General features: G+C 44.3%; 1 protein-coding gene across 1 annotated transcript in view; it reads right to left on the bottom strand.

Moving 5' to 3' along the window:
* Window positions 1-2,079: 2,079 nt before the first annotated feature.
* Window positions 2,080-24,857, bottom strand: part of POU6F2 (POU class 6 homeobox 2) — a gene marked incomplete at its 5' end in the record, with an annotated part of 488,714 nt that continues 465,936 nt past the window's right edge. The window contains 3 exons of the mRNA XM_084795181.1: window positions 2,080-6,464; window positions 9,940-10,108; window positions 17,030-17,198. Coding sequence (XP_084651307.1) covers window positions 5,957-6,464; window positions 9,940-10,108; window positions 17,030-17,198 — 846 coding nt within the window. The 3' untranslated portion in view covers window positions 2,080-5,956. The remainder of the gene's footprint in view (window positions 6,465-9,939; window positions 10,109-17,029; window positions 17,199-24,857) is intronic.

The following is a 24,857-nucleotide window of genomic DNA, read 5'->3' as shown; positions in this document are numbered from 1 at the left end:
TTTGGTGGTCAAGCTACCATGGCTTCTTCCTGCTTTTCCTCATTCTGGACATGCATGTGTACATGCATATGGACACGTATGTACAAGGGTTGGGAGCGGTTCCCAGGCTTCTCTGCCTGAGAACCTGGCACAGTTGATATCTAGTCATTATCAAAGATGAAGCGATCAGAAGGCTTCCAGAACGGGGTACATAATGTTCATGATCCCCCTTAAGAAAGTGTGGAAATTTGTGTTTTTACAGAAGTGTTTTATTCCATATAATAAAATCCATCTAGGTGTCACCTTTTCCCTTTGACAATGGATCCTCCTAGAGCACAGTAAATGAACCCTGTGGATGCTGTGGTGTTGGACTCCTTTTAAAGAGCAGGGCAATGGGAGAGGAGCTGGAGCCATTTTTATTAGAGAAGAATTTAATTTATTGTTGTGACCTGATGTGCATACCCCATCCACAGATTTTCACCAAACTCATTCCTTCTGCCCTTGCATTGGATATAGTGGATCTGTGTGGCCAATTCTATAGGAAATCATCACCAAAACAGCTTTTGGCATCATTTAATAACACAGGTGACCATCTTCGAAGCCCAAAATATTGATATTTATCCATATTTCCTTTACTTTATTTATTTTTTGGTTGTGAGCCTAGCCTTTAACAGCTGAGCCATCTCTACAGCCCAATTTTCTTAATTTTTAAGTGAGCCTATCACCACTTTGATTTTGGGCTTTATTTTAATTTGTAGATTATTGTAGTATGAGAAACAGGTTAATTTTAATTTCAGGAGAAATATCGTTGGTTTTTGAAAAATATTCTATTTATGAATCTTTAGCACGTAGACTATTTTGGCGCACGAAGCACTTAGAAGATATTTGTGGGGTATAGGATGGTTGAATTTACATGATGAATGTATTTACAGAGCCCATGTGTGCTCCAGCATCATAAGCTATTTTTAGAGTCTTCTATATGGAAAGGAAAGCTTAAAATAACTCTGGCTGGCCATGGCCGGTTTTTTTTTTCTAATATTTTTAATTTTGTCTTTTTTTTTCTTTCCTCTCCCCCACCGACGAGTGCAGAGGCATCCATGTTGGCTCCTTTAGAAGTCAGCCTTGGAGCCATCTTGCTGCTGCATGTGCCCGCTAGGCTGCACTGGTCGTTCAGGGTTAGGTGAGCCTGAGACCCAGGGCTCTGTGTACCTTAAGAAGTGGCTGCTGGAATTTACCAAAAGTATGGAGATCCAAGTTTTAAATATCTGAGTTTAACTGACATGCCTTTAATCCCAGCGCTTGGGAGGCAGAGGCAGGAGGATTGCTGTGAGTTTGAGGCCAGCCTGGTCTACAAAGTGAGTCCAGGACAACCAAGGCTACACAGAGAAACCCTGTCTTGAAACCCCCACCTCCCCCCCAAAAAAGACAGATAATTCTACATTCGTTTTAAGTTAATTGCATAACAGAATCAATTCATACCTCCTACCAGTATGTTCTAGATGTGTGAAATCTGTGGTTTATGCATGGCATGACTTGGAGCAGCAGAAAGGTGTCCTGGCTCCCAGCTGGGCAGAACAGCCGCCTGCAGTGGTTCCCAACTTTTCCTCTGCATTGCTGTGCCTTTGCTACATCTCACCTTCCATTTTTCTGGTTCTTGAGAGGAGACTCTTCTTTCACTCTCGTGGTCCTGCTATTGTGGGGTTCCATGTCCCACCTAGACAAGAGGGAGCCTGTGATTTAGCCTCGCCGACCCAGTACCTACCATTGCGTAGAAACTAGAGGACAGAGCACGGCTCAGCACTGTTGGGCAGCCATTAGGGGGCCAGACTGAGAAGAGAGCCACATAAGACAGGCACAGGAAGGGACTGAACCAGCTGTGCTTGACTTGTACCAGACAGCTTCCCAATAAGTTATGAGACATGGCGTCCTGTCACTCAGGTAAGCTTGTGTGGGATTTCTGTACCATGCAATAAAAAGAACCCAAACGAACCGGGCGTTTCCTTTTCTCAACCTGTGGGGTTGTAATGTACCCTTAGATAAATGCTTGCACTTTGAGTGACATACCTGAGTGCCAGACATACTTAGCTGAGAAGTTCATGTCAAACAAGTCTTTATTTTTTCATGGTACAAATTAAAAGTGACAGATCTGAAGCTGTTAAGAAATACACAAAGTGCAGCTTTACGGACCATACAGATATTGCTCTAGATTAAGTACAGTTTTTATTTATTTATTTTTTATTTTTTTTTAAACGTTAAGCAACCTGTGCAGATAAGTCAGCTTTGGTTTCAATGTTAGGACAAGTAAGGAGCTTTTCAATATCCAGTTTGGCTTCTTGGTCACAAGTCTGTCATGTCAATGTCTCGTCATAATGAGTTTTTTTTTTTTTTCTCAGAACAACCCAGTCTATTTTCCTGCCCTCTCTCCTGCTGCCTCCTTCTCCAGGCATGGAGAAGCAGATTTCTTTGCAGCGCCTCATTTAAGTGACCCTGGTGACCAGTCTAGATCACAGCACAGAGGACGAAATAATGAATCAAACAAAACAAAACAAAACAAAAACAACCACCCACTTTTCCACAACAAATAAGCCAATGTGCCTCAAGTTGAAAACAAGCAAGTCACATGACAAAAGCTCATTACAAAATTTATCCAAACGGATTTTACAGTCAGACATGGAAATGAAAATCAATTTTCTTTTTCTCCATTGTTTTTATGCTCGATCATTAACTGGGTACAAGTAGAGTGCTGAGGTAAAACATTGATGAACAGTTTGTGATATTTTTTTTCTTAAAATAGGAACAGTTTAGTATTGCAAGATTGTCAGCAACATTTAGCCATATCTACACAATGTGCATATTCCTACACATACTGAGCTTTGGTCCAGCGTAGAGAAGAGAGCAAAGGCAATGGGATTTCTTTTTGGTTACAGCTTGAGTTCTTTGATACGCCTCTACTTGTTTGGTTCTGCTTCCCCAGCTCCTTTTGTTTGTTTTTTTTTAATTTTTATTTTTATTTTGTTCTATTTTGTGTTGCGTGTGTAACTGTGTGATCACGACACGAAGAGTCCAGAACTTGCAAAGGCAAGTGAAACTTTTAACTGTTCAAAATATCTTTTTGGTTGAAAGAGAAAACAATCCCCACAAGCAAGTGTAAAATACAATATCGGCTGTCATGTCTCGTCAGTAATGAAGAAAATGAAGATGGCAACAATTTTTAAAAAGTGTGTGAGAAAGACGCAGAAGCTTGAAATACAGTCACATACACCCAAAGTGGCTTTTAATTTTTGTTGGCAGCAACCTTAACCTTAACCTTCAGTTCATGAAAACATAAAAGACACTTAGATGCTATTGGCATATGAAGTTGTTTACCAGAGGAAATAAAAATGTCTAATAAAATTAAGCAGTAGGTGTGGTCCTGAAGGCTTATGTGTTTCCCAAGTACAGTTTATATTCCTAAGAATCTGTTCAGGCATCTTTTTTGCCTTGTAGCAAAAAATTTATCAGTAAAAAAATCAATATAAGAAGCATTACAACACTATATAAATAATTTATAAAACAATACAAAATTATAAAACTATAAAAAAATCACTGCACATGAATAGTTTTACCACCTTGGGATGAATTCATTTCTTTTTTGTTCTACTCGGTGGTTACTTTTATTTTATATTTTCACTATTCTGGTTATGCTCTCCCACTTGCAGATCTCAGACCTGAGCAGGCCTCACATGCGGGCTGCTGGTTCTGATTTAAACATTTAGCATCCGTCATATGGTAGCGTGTTAACGTCTCTTCTTGGGGAGCTTTTCTTGATGGAATTTGGAACAGGTCCTAGGGGAATACAAAATCTTATTTAATCAATAAGGTTTCGGTTTCTGGGTTGCTGGTATCTGTGCAGTTTTTGTAGTGGTGAAATGCTACCATGGTGTAGTTGGCACTGATCAGGCTGGGTGTGGTCCAATTAGCATCAGACTGTTGGCATGGAAACACTTTTATTATTGACTCTCTCTACTTCCATGATTATTGTTTCTATGATTGCTGATTGAACCATCTGAGGGGACTATTACATCCTCCCATTTCATAACCAGCTAAGGAGCCAACAGAACAAAAAATCTAGAATCCCTGGGTGGGAGGGGTGCTGGGGGAGAAGATGGTCTTTGTAACCAACTGGGCAACGTGAGGGGGGGCTTCTCTATCCCATTCATGATTTGCCTCTAGACAGTACATGAGCATGCTTTTTAATCACTCATGAATATTTACATTTTGACAACAAGCACACTGATGGTTCTCCTTCACCTGCTTTGAACCCTCTGCCTTCATCTGGGTGAAAACATCTGTAGGCTCCAGGAGGTCCCTTGTCCTGCCATCCTCCCCCTTAGTGCATTCTGTGGCCTTCTTTGGTCTCCTGGCCCATGCCTTGGGGAAGCTATTTTTAAAATCAATTAGTAGGCTAACAGTGAAGGCTCTTCTGATGTGTTTTATGAGTATGTCTGTGTATTTTCTCTTTATTGGAGCGCCTTTGCTGCTAAAACTCCTAGTCAAGAAGGCAGAGCCCAATTCCAATTGCTTAACTTTGCTTGTCACATTGCTTGTCACATTGTATCCCATTTATATATCCCAAGAAGAGTTGTAACCCAGCTCCAAATGTCTGCCAAGACGGTTTGATGAAAGAAGCAGCAGAAAAGGTGAGGTTAACAGGATACTCAACAGCCCCTAACGATCTAGGCTACCACCATTTTCTTTGTGGCTTCTCTCTTTGTACAAGGTGGATGAGGATGAACATGCTTGTGTGCGAGTGTGTTGACTGAACCTTGAGACATTTCTTTGGCTATCAGACTTCTGAGAGAAATTGCTTTGAACATAAGCATAACACAGACGAAAGTATTGAACCATATGTGCAACTGATGTTTATATTACAGAATTCGTTTTGATCAGCTCTCCACATATGTGGCTAGTAGACTGAGAAAAAAAAATCCCAAGCTCTGGTGTGGACCGTGAGCACAATTACAGCATCTGCCAGTGTTGACAGTCACCCAGCAGTCAGCCCTAGTGGTTCTGGGATGCGGGACGCGTGAGCTCCGTTTTCTTTCTCAAACCTACAACTCAAAGTGAGACGAAAGCCATGAATGCTTTGGCACACAATCCAGGTTGTTTCTCCACTCCACCACCCGCCTAAAATAAAACAACACGATTCAGGGGGAAAAGAAGCTGCTTGGTCTGCTAAGAAGCGAATCGGTAGAGAGTGAGCCATACGGAATGACGTCAACAATGGCATCCACCCCGGGGGCGGAGACAACAGGCTGAGAAAGATGAGAGAAAGCGGGCTTCCTACTTTTCTGTTGGTACAAATGTAAAAATTCATAATACAATGTTACACGCAGAGGCGAGTAGCAATAGCGTTTGCAGTGTTTCCGACTTTGGTTAATAGGATTTGCAGTGATCAGCACTTAGTCCCTGAAGGGAGGCAGTTCCTCCTCCAGGTGGCAGGCTTGCATTCACTTTGAACAGATAAGAAGTTTGTGGTGGTGGTTTTGTTGTTGTTGTTTTGATTTTTTTTTTTTTGGTTTAGTTTTTTTTTTTTCCTTAAAAGGTGTTCACATTTTCATCATATACAGATAAAAGTAAGTGGTTATTTGGTTTGCTTTAAAAAAAAAAAACTGGCTTTAGGGAGACAGGTCAGGGAGGCGTGACCCTACTACCACATATTCCTTCTGTGTGGTGTATTTCTTGTTTAAAAATGTAAAACTTCTTTTCCTTTTTCCTTTTGGAAAACCAATGGACACGTATAAACCATTCTGCCCATTTGGTAGTTTTTCTTTTTCAGTCTTTTACATACAAGGGAGATGATGGCTGAGGTTGTCTTTAAAGCCTTTTTTTTTCTTTCTTTCTTCTTTTCTTCCTTCCTTTTTTTTTTTTTCCTTGTGGAGACTCAGGGTAGTGTTTAGTTTCTGTGGCGCTTCCTTCTGCCCACGACTGGGTGTGTCTAGCAGTTTTCCTCCGGAGAGTCGGCTAAGGGCTCCAGCAGCGGGACCGCAGAGGCCGGCTCGTGCTGCTTCAAGCGCTTAATTGTGTTCTTCAGCGCTTGTCTCTTATTGCAGAACCAAACTCTAACTACTTCCCGGTCATAGTTTAGCTTCTCAGCAATCTCTGTCATTTCCTGCCCTGAGGGGTGTGTGTTCTTCTCAAAATGGGCATTGAGGATCTCAAGGGCCTGGGGTGTGAAGGAGGTGCGCCGCTTGCGCTTTTTGGATGGCTCACTCCCAATAAACTCCGTGAGGTTCTGCATACCCGCTCGGTGGCGGGCCTCAGCCTCAGCCATCCACCGCTCAAGCACCGGCTTGATCTTCTGGGCACTTTTAGGGGTGATGTCCAGCTTTTCAAACCTGGCAGGATACAAAAGGCCAGGGTTCAGTTTGGCTGTCAGACTGCTAGCTATAGTGTTCTCTTGGGCTTCCTGTGGTAGGAAAAAGTGGCTTCTCAGGATGGTGTGTCTGGGGGGAGAATTGAGAAAGAACAGTTTTACACTGAGTCCTCTGCCAGGGTGGGCCTCCTGCCTGCCTGCCTGCCTGATTGCCTGGCAGGGTGAATTCACTCCAGGTTAGCAGCCAGCTGCACGGTAGCCAGCCCTGTCCCAGCCAGCACCCACACTCCCAGCAAGCTCCATGCCAGCCATGCAGATCCCCAGGCACGCGAAAGAGGGTCGGGGAGGGAGGAAGGGGCGCCAGCATACACCAGGGAAACACAAGCAACTCGCAGGCCTTTTCTCTCAAAACTCTTTAGATCTAAGCTGCCTCTTGGGCTGTTCCCAGAATGATTTCCCCAACCCTCAGAATTCTTCAGGCAGAAATTAACCAAGAAAGTGGCATTCAAGATAACAGCTGTCATCCTCTTTCACCTAAAATAATTATGGTTTACATTTGGTTTTCCTCTCCATTGTGCTGGTCTGGAAAAACATCACAGCTATCTACTAGCATAGCCTGGATGGCTCCTGGGCCACGCCCCCCTTCATGCCTCTCTCTACCTCCCCTTGTGTCTTGCTTTAACATCCTCCTCTCTGGTAACAATTTTCCCCATGTGTAAGTTAACAACATGCCTCCTGTCCAGGTAAAACATAGACCAGTTGTCACTTTACAGTTCTCGCCTAAACAGCTGGAAACATTGTAATTACCGTGGAATACCCCACCCCTGGGTGGGCTTAGGCCACCTCATGCCTTCCAATCAGCAGCCAGTGTAATGGTGCACTTTTGTACCAGGGCATCATGCTGTGTTTAATGTGGGATATCTGCAAACTGTACTTGAATGATATCATTTTCTGTAAATGAGGTCTTCTATCTATCAATTGCCATCAGCAATTCTTTGCTACATTTACTTTAAAAAGTAAGGAGCATCCTGGAAAAAAAAATTACATAGAGTGTTTTAAAAAGTCCTTTCTGGTACTAAATCCGTAGTGCCAGTGAAAGACAAAGGAGGAACAGCTACTTTGTTCATTTGTTTCCTTATTGTAAGTCCAAATTCATGTCCCCGTATTGACAACAGTGGGCACAGAGCTTCTCTCCTTTAAAGTGTTGCACGTTGCTCAGAAGCAATCATCTGGTGTTTTCAGATGCTGGCAAAAGGATCGAGCAGGCTGGCCTTCCTTCCTTTGCCACAACTTGACTGTTGGGATCTCAAGACCCTTTTGTTGAGATGAGCAGCTAAAATGCTCTCGAGGCTTTAGCTGCAGGGCACTCCCTTCCACTCAGAGTTCAGGAAGGCATTTGTTTTGCTTTGAAAAAATGCACCTTCTAGTACTTACTAAGGAAGGAAGAAGCCCTCTGCTCTCAGAGCAAGGCTGGTTAATCACTTGGTGTCATTAACGAGCTTGTCACCTGTGGCCGGCTCCCCAAAGCCACCGTTGGGATAATTTGCCATGTTCTGCACTCTGTTGGCCTTCATCATAAAAGCCTGGAGCTTGAACTCTCAATAGCATCTGCACAACTGGCCTCATGGGCAGTGGTGCTGAGGGGCAGAGCTTGTGTGTGTGTGGGGGGAGTCTGGTACATCGGTGTCGGTGTCATCTTCCCTTTGTACCTCTGATAAGAAGGTCCTCACACAACATCTAAGAGTCACTGCAGCAGCTAATTAGCACAGTGGCGCCCCCGTGTGCAGGCACTGAGGAGCATCATTTCCCAGGCTTTGAACTCACTGAGACTATTCCAGTGTAAAGTCTCGATTCAAGACTAATTAATGAATTAATTAATTAGGAGAAATGGCTTCAAAAACAGCATCACTGAAACACTGGAAATTAGATCAAAGCCCCGAAGTCTGGGTGTCTGTTCTGTGAAGCGATAATAGCTTTTCTAGAGGCCTGCAATCTACAGCATCCTTCCCTTCCCTCTGGGGGAAGATTTAACCAATCAGCATATCTGATTGGGGATGCCCAGGAATCTGTGTGCGTGCATGAACTGAAACATTAGAGAGCTCTCCAGTCGATAAAAGAAAATCACATTTTAGAGCTAAAATAAGCCAAAGAGGAATTTAGCAACAATCGCAAATTGGCATCAAAATAAAAGACCTGTGGCTTCCTTGATCATAAGGCTTCAGGACCAGACAAAATTAATGTCTCCCGACAGGGAGTGACAGTATTCCCATCATTGATGTTGCTTGTTAGCGTTTGATGCTTCTGTATGTGTTGTTTGGAATAACATATACAAGCCTTGATATAAATTTCCCAGCGGTAGTAGCCTTGTATAGACTGAATAAAGGTTATTTTCTACAGGGAGGTATCTTATAAGAAAAAACAGTAGGGGAGACCATAGAAGTGAGAGGATCCTATGGTGCTTTTTGTATTTAACAACAATCAATGGGTTTTATGGAAAATCATTGAGCAAAATGTGAGCTGCAAGCTGCCACCCCATACTGATGTTATTTATAACCTTAGTCTTAAACTGCAGGGAAAGTACACTTCTGTCCTTTGGGGAATACATTAAAAGTATAAAGAGCAGATAAAAAGACAGCATTTCATGGATCACCAAGAACAAAATCCACTTAAATGAGTTTAGAGTTGGTTTCTTGGCTGTTCCTGATGGAGAGGGACTCCTAAGGCATTGCCCAAGAGGAGAAAGCTCCTACAGAGTGCCTTCACTACCTCATGCATAAACATGGGATTAGAGCAACACACATGCATGCGCGGGGGCTGCTCCTGAAGACTTAACCCGGATCAACTCAAACACAACCAAGGCTGGATTCAGTCATTTATTTATTTAATGTGGAAGGAGGGTGTGGGCACCGTTACACCAGATTCATTATCCATTTGTAAGACATTTAAAACAGGGTTTGTTTTCCTTCCTTCCTTCCTTCCTTCCTTCCTTCCTTCCTTCCTTCCTTCCAGGGGAAAGTAAGTTATAAAATTTCCTTCTGGGGCTGGAGAGATGGCTCAGAAGTTAAGAGCACTGACTACTCTTCCAAAGGTCATGAGTTCAATTCCCAGCAACCACATGGTGGCTCACAACCATCTATAAAAAAATCTGGTACTTTCTTCTAGCCTGCAGGCAGAATGCTGTATATATAATAAATAAATAAAATCTTTAAAAAATTTCCTTCCACAAGATAGTGAAATTTATTAGAATGTGTGTTAGCCATCTCTGGGTAGTTAATAGTAGTATAGACTAGCAACTTTGCTTTTGCTCAGGGTGCCCACGTGTAGACAGCCATCCTCATCTGGCAGGGGCATGGAGGAGGGGCATGGCCCGCTTGTCAGCCTTGGAAGTTCTTGGAGTTGATAGGAGTTAGGAGGCCAGGACCCCTTAACTCTTCATTGGCACCCCATTTTGCATCAATGTCACCAGTCCCAACACACCACTACCCCAGCTTTAATTCCCGTGCTCCGTTCTTTCGCTTTGCCCACCCAGAGAAGACAAGCTGAGCTACAAGAACAAATAAGGCCCTGGCTGGCCAGGACAGGTGACAGCATGCAGCTCCCGTTACCTGCAGATGGCCGACTGGCTGTATGCGGGGCCCTCTGTGGCACTGAGGGCTTGTCCCACCTGAGTCTGTGTCAGGCCAAGGGACAGGCGTCGGATTTTAAAAGCTTTGGCAAATTCTCGGATCTCCTCCAGATTAACCCCGTCCACCTCACCCGATGCCGTTTGGGGATCTGTGGAGATGTTTTTAAAATAGGATCAACATGTCAACACGCAGCCAGTCGGGATGTGTGTCACTGAGCAGCCACAGGGCAATGGGGGAAACCATCATAATGTCTTCTTTGTTTCTTATCCTTCAACACACCTTCCTCCTCCACAAAGCCATCCTTCAAGACACTTCCATCCCAGATAGTCACTCCTGTTTACCCTGCCACGTCCCCAAAGCAAGAGCACACTTCTTCAGGGCTTAACAGCAGTAGCCGGCAAGAAGAGGCTCTTGCTAGAGGGATTCTGTCCCACGTTGCTGGTAAGTCCTTTCATATATGGTGCAAAAACATAAACACAAGAAGGTTTCTCTTTGAAATGTCTTAATTGGAATTCTCCGTGCTAACAACTGCCCAGTAAGGAAATGGCACTTTGTGTTTCCCTGTTAGCTGATCACCATGTAGCCAGGATAATAGACGGTAATCTCGCCTCATTTCTTATGTTCACATTACCCCTCAGAAGAGCATGGTTATGAAGCTGTGAGAATAATATTGTCTTTTTTTTCCCCATAGCGGTTTACTGACACAGCTGCCTTTGTCTCCTGAAAGGGCACATAATAAAAACTGCCTACCACAGGAAGGCTCCTTTGGTGCCGGATAACGCGGTCAATTTAGGACTTATCAAGGGAAATGACACAACAGCTGGAGAATGAAACTTTCTCCCCCCTGGCTACTGATCCCTGGATAAATGAAAGCGTTCACCAAGCTGGAGCCAGCATGAGCTGGGCCTGGTGGGAGATTTGAGCATTGAGGCTCACTGCTGCCTGTAGGGAAGTCGCTCCCGCAGCAAGCTTTCTCTATTTGTTCTTCGCCTCACTCTTCAGACTGAGCTGAAAGTTGCTCTTCCTCTGTCTGCACAGCAGCCCATCAGGTCCAGTTCTGGTCCCAGGAGTGTGGCAGACTGTGGTACTCTTCTGGGCTCAGCATTGTATACTCTCTGGCTGTTACTGAAGGACAAATTTGTGTCCTACCTAACAATTTTTAAACTACTTTTAACTAAGGAAGGCGTGTCTGTGTGTGTCTGTTGGGGAGGGGCCTAGAATATTTGGTGTGTAGCTTCTCTCAGTACAGGAGATTGAGCCCACCTGGCTCTGGAAACTGTGCTGTCAATAAAAGGAGCAATGCAGGTATACACTCTATATTTATCTTCACATTAGGAAATAGAAGGATCCAGCGGGTCCTGGAAAACTACAGACGAGTCTGGGCCCTGGGGTCCTCCGCAAACTGTGGCAACAGCCAAGGAAAAAAATAGGCAGTAAACCTCGAACCCGTACCCGGACTAGCCGATGGACATTCTCTATTGTTGAGTGGAGAAGGAGATCTGACTTTCACACAAACTCTGGTGCCCCATATTTGAACATGTCCCTTGGATGGAGATGCCTGGTGGCACTCAGAGGAAAGATAATAGGTCACCAAGGAGAGACTTGATACCCTATTGTTCATATACAAGGGGAGGAGGTCCCCCTCAGACACAGACTTAGGGGAGGGGAGTAGGGGGGAAGTGGGAGGAAGGGAGGAATGGGAGGATTCATGGGATGGGCTAACAACTGAGATGTAATATGAATAAATTAATAAAAAATGTATTTAAAAAAATAAAATAAAAAGGACCCCGGCCAGGGACAATGGTGCTGAAGCTGGAGGGTAAGTTGAACCCTAGGAGTCCGAAGCCACACAGGGCCACCCAGCGAGACTGCTTGGTTAAGATGACCTTTGAATTTTCTTAGCACTAGTCCTCAGGTCATCACAGAGAGATTAAAGAGTGGTTTGACCACTAGGCTTAGTTTGTATTTTTAAGTGACTCCCAGCTTCTTCTTGGAGTGGGGAGGCACATTCTCATAGTTTACTGGAGCTTGGAGTATAATATTAAGTCATGAAAAAGCCTACAGAAAAAGGAGAGAGCAGAGAAGAGCTGGTGGTGGAAACCTCATGGGGTATACATACCACTCTTAAAGGCAGGCTTCACACTCATCAGTAGATGGCCAACACAAGACAAAATCAGTGGCATTTTTGGAGGTTTAAAAGTGTTTTAATTTTTTTAATCTTAGAGGTCTTTTGTGTATATATTATGGTTTCTGATTTTTGTATTTTTTTTTAATGAGATTTGTGTATGTGTGTGTGTGAAGGCCTCTGGCCCTTGTCTTATTAACTCATTAACACCACCGCAGAGGTGGAAGCCTCGAATGAGCAGCACGGATGGCTCATACAGTTTTTGAATTACTTCCCAGCAATATAAGAAGGGGATTTGACAGGAAAAGCCAGATTGTTATGCTCTCTCAGGTGCACAGGCCCTACGCTTGCTGTCGTCATGTCCGGTCACCCGGAACTGACTCTGGCCAGCCCTCAGCTCCCCTTCGCCAGCTCCCCTCACATTTGCTGCATATCCAAGATGAGCCGGGAGCCTGAGTTTGGACTGGGTATTCTTGCTGCTTGGTTCTGGGGCTTAAGCAGGATATCCTAGGTGACACAGTGGCTGTCTTGCCCAAAGGCCACAGGATACAAACAGGACAGATTTACAGTGATCTATGCTACAAGAAAGTTCTTCATGGTGGAAGGAAGAATTATAGGATTAAGAAAAAGTTTTAAAAGCCCACTTGCAAGAGGAGAGAGGCAAACAAACAAACAAACAAACAAACAAACAAACACCAAAAAACCCAAACCAAAACAGTAGTGAAGGAATCATGATTTAGAACAAAAAGGGGCCCCGGCTGGTACAGACCAGCACAGAGAAGGGAAAGATTGGCCTAGTCTCTTTCAGAGATGGTGAATTATTTGGCAGCCTTGCAAGTAACACTGGATGCTCAAAACTCAAAACTCAAAAAAGAACCTAGATGCCTTCCTTGTACAGATGTGGCTTTTCGAGCAGTACCTTTCTTGTTTTGACAGACTTGAGTCACCTGGTGGGGTCGAGGGCACATTTTTCACAGGCAATATGGGTGTTCTGTGGCAGGAGGAGAGCTGCCTCTTCCTGTATCTGCCTCTACTTTTTGGCTTCCAGCTTTACTAAGCCTGGGTGTGGCATCCTTTACTGAGCCTGGGTGTGGCATCCTTTACAGAGCCTGGATGTGGCATCCTTTACTGAGCCTGGGTGTGGCATCCTTTACAGAGCCTGGATGTGGCATCCTTTACTGAGCCTGGGTGTGGCATCCTTTACAGAGCCTGGATGTGGCATCCTTTACTGAGCCTGGGTGTGGCATCCTTTACGGAGCCTGGGTGTGGCATCCATTACTGAGCCTGGATGTGGCATCCTCTTTGTGCTACTGTTTCTCTGAACCCATTCGTGTTCTCATCCAGCAGGTTTTATGGCCCAGAAAAACTGCTTGCTCCCCTGCATAAGACTGATGAGGCAGACAGGCCCTGTGAGAAGGGACTCCTGAGAGAGGCCCCCCTCCCCCGACCTCTTCCTATCTTCCCCCTTTCTGCACTGCATAGGAAAGTAGTAAAGCTGTGTGACTCAGTGGGATGAAGGCCAGTATGGCTTGTGATTGGGGAGAAAGTTTTCAATCTGTCAAGTCAGATACCTTTGTGGAGAATAACCCTTCAGCTTTTGCTAGTCCCATCTCTAGATCCATCTTTAGGGTTCAGCTTGAGTTGTGAGGCAGTAACTAGCAATCTTTTGCTAAGCTTATAAGTCAAGAGTTTCTAAACAGTAGACAAAAGAATAGGAATAAAACACCCCCTCTCCAGTAGTTACAACCTCAAATCTACCTATTTAAAATTAGTACACTGTAAATGTCAAACCAAGTTGGAAGTTTAAAAGTCATTTTTTTTTCTTTCTAGATTTTCTAAAAGTCCAACTTAGAGCTTGGGGGATGGCTTAGCAGTTTGAGCTCTTGCTTCAGCATGAGGAGCCTCAGAACCCATGTGAACAGGAGGTGGGCATGGGGTACTGCCTGCAGTTCTAGCTTTAGAGTGCTAAGATAGGCAGAGCTGGGCTTCCCAGAGCTGGCCAGCCTATGAGATTAGCCATAGCTTTGGGAAGATCTACCAGGAAAGATTCTGGACATCAACTTTGCTTCTTCATACTCATACACACACGCATGCCCATTCGCCTGTACACACACTTGCACCCATATACAAGTGAACACATATGCACACACTACATATGCGTACACATGAAAAAAACGAAGAAACAAAAAGCGCAGCTGATAGAAACGGTGTCTATCTGAGCAAAGCATAGCCCAAAGGAAGGCATCAGGGCTAGAAGGTCTTGACAAGAATATGTATTTGTACTTTTTTACTCTGAGCTCAGATATGGAATTCATCACGCATGAAGGTGATTTGATCATTGCCAAGGGATTATCTTGGCATTTTTTTTGGCCTGGACTGAGCAAGGTATTTTAATACTAATTTTTAACCAATGGACAGCTGGACAGGACCCTCTTTGACTGTGATGTGGAAGATTCAGTAACTATGATTCTGACCAAGGTTTGCGTGATGTCACATAAGAAATATAGTCTTTGTCTTTGTGCCCAGAGCATAGCTCTTAAAACTGAGTCCTAAGTAATTATAGGAGTGCTGTGACTCTCATTCTAGTACTGGTCCTTTTGGTTCCCAAGATGGACCTAAAGTCCTTGGAGTATCTTTGATGACAGGAACTTTTTGGGTGCTAATGAGGTGACTATTCATCAGCTCCTGGATAGCTTTAAGACGAGGTGGGTCAGCAGAAAAACAAACAATGATTAAAAACAAGCCTCTGGGATGGCGAACACAACCACAGATTGTGTGTGTGTGTGTGTGTGTCTCTGTGTGTGTGTGTGTGTGTGTGTGTGTGTGTGTGTGTGTCTGTGTGTGTGTGTGTGTGTCCATTCTGGCCTGACTCCACAGGGACAGAAGTTCTTCTACTCTGCCTTCACCCTGCGTCCTTCTCGCTGAGCGGCTGAACCCTTTATCACGTGCTTCATGACACACTCTAAACATGTTTCCATGAAATCAGTCATTATGGCAAATTATTGCACTGGAAGGGATGTGGTCTATAAATATGGAAATCATACATTCCTTTTGTGATTGGGTTTTGATATAGAAGAGAAAAACTAAATAACACTCCCCCCACCCAAATCTATAAAGGCTGTTACGTTCAGCACTGTTTGTGCAGAGTTAGGCGCTCACTGGTGCTGCTCGGCCCTCTTGTGAAAAGGGTCCTGCATGTGGCGTGGGCTCCTCCTGCTGAGGCTCCTGCTCAGGCTCCCGCTCCAATGCACGAGACAAAGGAGTTTCTCTAAGTCCTGGCTTTGCTGACTACTCACCACTGATTGAAGAGTAATTGATGTAATTGAATTCCATCTGCCCTATTAAGTAGCTTCCTTACTAATTTCTTTTAAAAAAAGGTTAATCCTCCCTTGTTCAGTTGTATCAAGTGGCCAGAGACAGTGGGTGTCCACTCATCTATCCATCCTTTTCTCCATTAACCTATTATGTTAAATATAACACACATGTAAGACTGCATTAGTGGACTGGTTTGTACTTCTATATTTCCACATATTTTTCTTTGTATTTGATTTTGATTCTTTTTCTTTCAGGACCAAATATTAACAGCTTGTCCTAACACACATACTCACACACCTTTGGCACTTAAAATGGGGTATTTTGTAAACACGAATTCAGGTAGAATTTGAATCTTTTTCTACAAAAACCATCTGAGGTATTTCTTTATGGAAAAGATGAACTATAATAAGATTAATTTTATCTATGAATTTATTCAGCAGGGACTAAGGTTTCCATCCAAATGAACAGAGTTGTGGGTCTAGGCAGATTAAAGGGAAAACTCCGTATGTGTCCCTGCTGCTTAGTGCTGAGCTATATTCAAAACTAGATGTGTCCTGGCCAGTGCAGTGAGGACATAGGCACCGTGGCATCCTTCCCTGGTGCCTCATCCACTTCCTGCCCCACCCACAGCATCTTTCGAGTTGCTAGCTTTAACAGGGCCTTTACCTTATTTTCACTGACAAGGGTACCCACGTTTTATGGCACAGGCGCCTATGCAGTGCCTCAACCTTTTAAACCCGAGACAGTTGGAATCTTGATTCCTGATGGAGTGCATGTTTATACATGTTTATACGCTGTCTGATTTTTATATGAAAATTAGGTAAAAATGTAACTAGGTGAGTAAATGATATTTACTCACACCATTGTCCTATGCACCTATGCATCCTATCCTTTTGTTTGTATGTGAAAAATACGCTGGCTTCCCTAGGGACATATGCGGACTGCACAATACCATATATAGACTATCGTAGCCATTTTACTAGGGAGGCAGGCTTCAGGCTTGCTTTATTTTGTGAATGGTGTTTGGAGATTTCCATCTGATTCCAGCCCACACAGTGGCCTCCATGTGTCACTGAAGGTGGCTCATTGTTCACCCACACACCTGCCCACAGGCATGCTTTCCTTTATTTCCTCTGACACCTGCAGACAGAATGGCAGGGGACTTCAAACACAGAGGAAAGCGCTTGACCCTCTGGCTGAGTGCCTGTTGTTGGTTATTTCGACTCAGAGCTGTTTGCTCATGCCCTGCAAGCTGATCAGCTTTGGAAGTGGCAGGTCTGACTCAGCACACGAGAATCCCCTGAAACGGAGCCCGCTCCCAGCCTGTGTTAATGCAGGGCTGTGCTGTGGGGGCCAGCTGCCCTAAGGAGTCACATGGCCTTGGAGACAGACATCATTCCAATATTGGCCTAGCAGCCCTAGAAAATGAAGGAGGGAGAAAAGAGAAGGAAATGGGGAGGGGGGAGGCGAGAGAGAGAGAGAGAGAGAGAGAGAGAGAGAGAGAGAGAGACAGACAGACAGACAGACAGACAGACAGACAGACAGACAGAAGGGGCTTGGGAAGAAGAGAGATTGCAATAGGCAACAAAAAGGTCCCCATGATTAAATGGAGCCAGGAAGGGTACTTACTGCTGACTAACTGGCCCACGCTCAAAGCTGAAGAGGAGGAGGATGAAGAGGAGGAGGAAGAAGCCTGTCGCACGGGACTTTGAGATGTGGATGCTTGGCCATGAGCCAGGTGCAGCAGGTTGCCTTGGGTGCCTGCTTGACCCACTGATGTCTGGGAAGATTGGTGAAGCTACACAAGGGATGCAAAACACAAAAAACAAAACCCAAAGTGAATGCAACATTATGGGAAATGCCAAGAAACAGACGTTTCTTCTTGGGGTTGAATCATTTCATTTTCATGAATACAGTGTATACTTCTCAGGAAGAGCACTATACCCAGGCAGGATTTATTTTTTTGTGTGTGTATATAATACATTGTTGCTTGCTTGACAGGCATTTTATTGGAAATTCTAAATATATTATTAATTCCCTACTTGGCTTGCCAGAATACCCAATTTTTGACATTTCTCAGCTGTAGTGTGTGGCTGGACTGTTTTCTGCTTGTTTACACAATTCCCACACACCTGGGAGGCTTCTCAGGCTTGTGCAGGATGCAACAACACACTCAATTCAAATGCGAAGCACAAACTTAACGTTGTGCCTGGGCCCGTCATTCGCAGACTTTAGGAGGAGTTCTAGTTCAGTCTGGCAGCTCTGCTCTCTCACATCGGAGTTTTGGGGTGGCTTACGAACAACTAATAACGTGTTTTCTTATGTCCTCTAGAAATCTGATAATAAAAGCAAGGTGATAACTATCTCGTAATATATGGAGTTCTTAGTTGCAATTTTTTCCAAGTTGAGAGAGGGTTTCTCTGTGAAGCCTGGGGTATACTAGAACTTTCTCTGTAGACCAGGCTGGCCTTGAACACAGGGCTCAGGGATCTGCCTTGCCTCTACATCCCAAGTGCTGAGATTAAAGGTGTTTACCACCATGCTTGGCTTGCTACTTTCTTTTTTAAGATTTTATTTATTTATCTGTATGTGTGTTTCTGTGTGAGTGTGCAGATGCAGGTGCATTTGGAGGTGTCAGATTCATTGGAGCTGAAGTTACAGGTATTTGTGAGTGAACTAATGTAGGGCTTGGGATCCAACCCCAGGCTTCCTCCTAAGCACTCTTGCACTGAACCATCTCTCTAGCCCCTCAGGGCTGGCTTGCTCTGTGCCAGCCCTGGGGTTCAGGGCGTTCATGGTCTCTTTAACTAGATTCTCACACTACTGTTACATCTGTACAAACTAGGGAGCCAGGGTACAGAGATCTTGGGATATTTTAGGCTCATCCTCCTGGTGTGGAGGAGCTGGTCTGCTCCTGGGACTTGAGACGATAGTTTTAATGGCACAAAGAACTAATTTACTTTTTAAAAGTGTTTGAACTTTGTGTCACTACGTCTGTTTACTATTATTCCTTTAAGGGCTCTCAAGGAAACTGGCACTGAGAGGATGGAGGAACGGGAGAGGAGAGAAGTTTCAGTAGGGAATCTGAAGGTATCTCTCCCTTCATCCTGGGTTGCCCCTCCAGAAAGACAGTTTAGGGACTCAGAGACCTAAGGAGTAGAAGGTTAGCCTGGGCAGTAGCCACCTTTGCTAACTGTAAGCACCACTGGATTCACACTTTAAAGAATAACAAGGTTTTCATAAAAGTGGGGCAGCCTGGGAGCCGAATCAGAGCAGGCTGTGGACTTGGTGAGAGCTGTCCATAGCACAAATTAGCCTCTGCCTGTTGCCTTGGTACCGACACTCCAGCCTTGGGCATGTCTACTCCAATCTGCCTCTGCCCTCCTCTGTGTGCTCACTTTCCATTCAAAATTTTTGGGGATATAATTTTCACATGATAAAACACACCCACTCCAAACATAGTCTAAGGAGTCTGTCAAATGGATACACCCATGAAAGCATTGTTATAACCAAGGCAGGGAACATTATCGCTTTATGACATTTTCTCTTGCAGGCAATCTCCACTCTCAATTCTCTGTCTTGTCAGTCACTTCTCTGCTTTCTCTCATGATGGAGTCATTTGGTGTAATCATAGATACAGAATCATATGCGACACAAACCATGGCCAGCATTCCTTCATGGCCTCTGCTTTGGTTCCTGCCTTGTTTTCCTGCCTCGAGTGCCCTGAATGTTGGACTATAACTGTGAGGCAAAATACACCATTTCCTCTCCAGGTTGCTTTTGGTCATGGTGTTCTGCCAGAGCAACGGAAGCCTAGGTAACACTTGCCTTCTACTCAGCAGACAGCAATGCTTTTAGGTGAACACGGCACTGTCTCTTTGATACTAGAGGTTTAATTCTTTTGATATGTTAACTTTAAAAAATTATGCTTAGAACTATCTTTACCAAAGAAGAAAACAAAACAGAGATTTAAGTTATTTTGTGAAAGAACTCTGTGGTTCCATATAATAAAAGTTTAATGCACTTTAAAAAAGCAGTAGTAGGAAAGTATTATATAATTTGATTTAAATATGCTGCTTTTAAAGATACTGACAATTTAAAAAACCCTAGAGTGGATCTATCCACCTGGATGCTACCCACTTACATGTCTGTCCTAATAAGTTTAAAATATTTTTTCTAGTTTACATATTATTTTCTACAGGCCCCAAAACACTTTAAAACTTAATATTTTAGGACTAGCGTGTTACTGTTGTGTAGCTGCTCTCATCTGAGGACACATTACAGATGGAACTGTGCACAGATTGTCCTCCATTTGATAGAATTATTCTGGTGCCTCTATGACTCCAAAGTCACTTTACTCGATGTTGTCTTTTTATATAATAAAATTCTGTTTGCTCCCTACACTTGCATGGAGGTTCTTAAAGGAGGTGTAGTTTGCTGAGTCCACACAGTCATTTCCTTGCCCTTTGGTGCTGTGAGCCAGGTGCAGATGGGCTGAACACATGGGGAGCGAGCGTATAAGGGAAGGCAGAAACAGCCCTCGTTAGCCAGCGGAGGCCCCAGATCTATCTCACACACGAGATGGCAAACAGGGAGGCAATACTCAGGCTGGCATCTCGTGCTGGCTCCCACAGGCTGGCTTCATGGTATTGTTTGCACTGGTTTTTGGCACTGCCAGGGTATTTCATATAGTCAACAAACAGATACTGAAATGGCAAGCCCTTGGGAGACACTTTTGTGATTTTTCCCCACTCGTCTGGTTTGTTGTATCTTGCCTGTGCATTCATTAGTAGTGTTTTCGATTCTGGCATAAAACACCTTTCATTAATTCTGTGATGCTATAAAAACAGGTACGGGTGGCAAGTGTCTTGGAAAATGAAAGCAATGCAATGCGTGCTCACCAGGTTGGGAAAAGAAATGCATAGAAACAGTAAAAATTATACAGAGAAACTCACATGGGAAGAAAAATCTCTCCAGACATGTAAAGGCCAGTGGAGGATGTCTGGCTGGCCCACACCCATGTACAAGGGTGGCAGAGGCAAGGTGGAGTCTCTGAGGGGTGAGAGGGAGGTGGGGAGGAAAGCACCATTGCTTGTTCCAGGCACTGTGAGGGTGTGAGTGAGTGAGGAGTCAGGACGGGAGGATTTCGTGGTGAGTTCCAAGAGCAGGCAGGAGACCAGAGCATCACAGGCAGCTGTGGGATGCAGCCCAAGCTCAGCAGGGACACATGGGGATGGGAGTTGGCTTTTAAGTGCACAATAGAAAAGGAGGGCTTATGTACAGCCGAGATAATGAGCTGTGAGATCATGTGAAGGCAGAAGGGGGCGCGGTTCAGAAGACGCCAGGAGACAAGGTCTGAAGTCTTCTCAGGCTCTCTCAGAGATGCTGATTTGGGACATGGTGGCAAATGACGGAAGACACTAGACAGACACAGAATGCCTGGGCTGAGTGTCTAAAAGGATAGTTCTAGAGTGCTGATGCCTTAGATGGTGAAACAGGAGAATTCAGCAGTGGTGAGGTGGACCGCACTGACTGACCCTGGGGCTGGGGCTGGATCTGTGTGAATTTGGCTGAGTTGAGCTAGGCCCCTGTCTTTCAGGTGTAGACTCTCGATGGCAATAATGTTTGATGGAAGTGGACAGAGCTTGGGGGGAAAAAAGCTGAGGTGAGGGAGCAATAGAGGGAGGCTTCACAGGGGAGGGCTGGTGGCCCAGATCCTACATGGCGCTGTTGGTCAGGGACCTTGGGTAAAAGTATTCCTGTTGCACGCTCTATGGAGAATACTATAAAACTGATAAGCACTTTCTCATCTGCCATCTGCCTTGGAGTAGCCACCAAGCTGCAGACTTTCATACAACGCCTTAGAAGGAAGATGCCCTCAGACCCTATACAGATTGTACAAGCCAAGGAAAGGCGCTTCTTCCTCAGGGAAGGTTGTTTTTCACTGGTAAGCAGCTGGAAGATGGGCAGACTTTGACTACAATGTTCAAAGGGACTCCACTCTTCATCTTGGGGTTTGAGGCTTCAGTGATGATGTTCAGAAAAAAAAAACATCTTACACAACTTCCAGTAGGAATAAGCAGAAGAGAAGCAGGGCTTAAGTCGGCTGTCCTGACCTATGACACGGGGGATAAAAATGGCAGTGTTGGTGTCGTTGGCTGACTGCCCTTGCGATGAATGTGGTGCTGGAGATTTCATAGCCAACCACGTCGACAGACATTACTGTGGCAAGTGTTGTGTTCATCAGAGCAGAAGAAATGAGTAATTGTGTGAGTTAATAAAAAGACAATAACTGAAAACAAAAAGGTAAAAACTGATACACACGAATATTTTTGTATTTATTTGAAAAAAGAGTGGGTAATTACCTGACATTTTAAGAGACTGGAGTTGTCTAAGCTGCTTCCTAGTGGCTTTCTGGTAGCACTGAATATTCAGAAGCAAACTGTAGAACCTTTACTTTGATGGCTACTTGGATAGGAAGTATCCATCTCAGTATCACAATTTTTAAAATGTTGGTGTTTGACTTTATAGGTTGAAACATGTGCTAGCATTTAGTCAAAGAAAAAGAGCGAGAGTGAGAGAGTGAGAGTGAGAGAGAGAGAGAGAGAGAGAGAGAGAGAGACAGAGAGAGAGAGAGACAGAGACAGAGACAGAGAAGAAAGGGGAGAGAGAGGGAGAAGTGATGACTTATGAGGGAATTGTGAATTCAGTTGCAGGACAAACCTGTGATTGGAAGCTGTTCTCTGCCCCAAATGAGTCCTCAAGGGTACAAACTCCACGCCAGGGTGTTAAGTTTTCATACATAGTTTTCTCTGCTATGTTATGTTCTTGTCCTGCTCATCAAGATTCTTTGATCTGGTAGATTCTATGGAGCTTTTATCTAGGACTAATGGATCCTGGTACACTCTAAAACCATACTGCCTGTCTTTTGGACAATAACTTGGCAGGCTCTTGTTGATCTTCCATCACTAGGATAAGTCATCTTGAAGAGTGCTAGAGGCTCCATTCACAGATTTTATTTAGGTCCGTTTAGTGTTTCGCTGATGGAAAGCTTAAGTTGTGGTTAGTACTATTTGCAAAATTAAAGTGACCCACCTCCAGGTCATTCAACCTGAGAGCGTTGTACTTTCTTAGCATGGATTTCCTTCTGAGTAGGGGTTAGAGGCTCCTTTAAAATTTATGACATAGTCTATTGTCAGAACCTTGCTCTTGTGAATTCGGCATTTATCACAAATCACTCTAAAGAATAAACAGAGACGCTTCTTACTGGATGATAGTAATCCTTCAGATTTGGTGCTTGTCCATATTATATTTCTTCAATGCAAAAGGTAATATTTAAAGAAAAATCGAAGACCACTGCTGTTATATACCTCTGGTGATAAGGTGTTTCATTTTCGATTAGGGAGTGTTTTGGTGCTTACAATTGTAGCTACTGCTTTCAGGTCCCAAGCTGGCATAACTGTTGATAATTCACCCAACTCTATACGTTGACTTCATGTTCCAAAGTACTTCAGTTACAACTAATGCCAAGACAAACTCCTCTGTCCATCTCTACCATTCTCCTAACATTCGGGATCAAGATCACCTTGGTTCCCTCAGCTTTTCTTGGAGCAGATTAGATTCTGTCTCTGCTGGGGAGTAAGAGCCTGTTCAGTGCCTGCTATGACCTGGGGGAGGGTGACCTCATCCACATTTTTCTTGGCCACACTCTTGAATTCTCAGTATGCATACATACATGCTGCAGATGCACACACATGTACCTGCAAAGGGGGTCCCCCTGTTTGGGATGTGAGTTTGCTGGGTCATAACAATGGAGTGCTACTTGTTCCCTCAGTCTTAGTGAAGTTTCACTGCAGCCGGGTGCAAGGATAGTGTGGAAAGGTCTGGAAGTGTTTCTCAGTGCTTGGGTGAGACTGTGCAATATTGCTGATAGCTAATGTGAGCACAGTTGAGAAGGGGCTCCATCCCTTTAGGCTGCTTGCCTCTACCACCTAATACCAACCATTGAAATTCAAGGTGAGTGTGAGAGCGACTTTACATCAAGTGCTACTGATTTCTAGCCATTTCATTTTTTCTGACAATTTATGACTTGACTTTGCTGACGGAAATGATTTTTATTTTATTTTATCAGATTGTGAGAAGAGAAGCAGGCCTCAATGTTCTCCTTAGAGATAAGATAATTATGAACAGGCTCAAGCAGACAGCACTAGGGTTTAAGAAGCCAAAGGGACCCCCAAGATGTGTGGGGGTGCACATCTTGATCCCAGTAGAGGAAGCTGCACCTCCAATGTGCTTTATACAAGTTCCAGGCTAGCTGGGGCTACATGGTGAGACCAGTGAAAGACAGAGAACCTGCCTTGTTTGAAGGCCGTTATTCAAACAATCTAATGGACCCTTGTAAATAACAAAAGGTGAGTGCAGGTGCGAAAGTCTTTAACTTAAAAGTGGGTTTGTCAGGAACCTCTTCCCAGCCTGGGGTCCAGCTAGAAAAACAGTGTCACTGGCCAAGATTAAACTTCCAGTGCAGAGACACAGGCCCTAGTTTCCACAATGTGTGTTTCCAGGTGGCAGCCACTTCTTGCTCAGTAGTGTCGTATTCCTCTCACTTTTTTTCTCATGACATTCACTATGGAGTGAAGTTACGTATCTGAACATGTATTGGAGGAGTGCAGATCTTCCTTGCTAGGTTGTTAACTCCATGAAAGAAGAGTGCATGGTATCTACCCACACAGGTGGCTTCTAGGTACACTGTCTGCCATATGGTTGGTGGCCAAAAAATATTTTCAGTAAACAGTGCTTAGTATTAGTCCAACAATTGGTGAATTTCTATGCATAGCCTCTGAGTGCAGCTGAGGTGGAAAGGCAGGGTTGAGGCTGAGGTCTCTGGAGGGATTTTTCTGTGTTGCTGTTTTAAAAGATGATACTGCCATTGCTTTTGCATTTTTGATATACTGTAGTCTCCCAACACAGTACAGAGCCGTGTCCCTAGCTACACATTGGCTGCTCGCCTTCACATTCCTTTCTACCATCTTTCTTTTATCAGTGTACACCCCAAACCGGTCCTAACCCTGCTCAGCTTCAGCTTACTGACTCATCAAATGAGCAGGTGACTCACTTCAAAGTGCTTAAGACAGAACTGACCCATGCCTTAAACCTCGCTCTACTCAGCTTCTTCTCTGCTGCGTTTGATGCCTGTCTGGACTCCGCTGCTCCGTCATGATTCTTGTGCTAGGCCACCCCACTCCAGGTTCTCCCCCTCCTTATCCACCATCTCTTCCGGACAGTCCCTGGACCTCACTCCTTTTCCTGTTCTTCAGGCTGTCTCTGGTTGTCTTCTTTATTTTCCAGCTGCAGTAAATGTCTCTAGGCTCCAATTGCCCGCTGCTGTCCAGCAGGTGTGCTCAATACCCCTTGCTCGGCTTTCACTATTGGCTCCTGAGTAGTTTGTTTACAATGG

The sequence above is a fragment of the Acomys minous genome, assembly GCF_964271855.1.
Source record: "Acomys minous genome assembly, chromosome: 9".
Classification (NCBI taxonomy): Eukaryota; Metazoa; Chordata; class Mammalia; order Rodentia; family Muridae; genus Acomys; species Acomys minous.
Note: the sequence above shows the minus strand (reverse complement) of the source record. Positions and strands in the feature narration are given on the sequence as shown.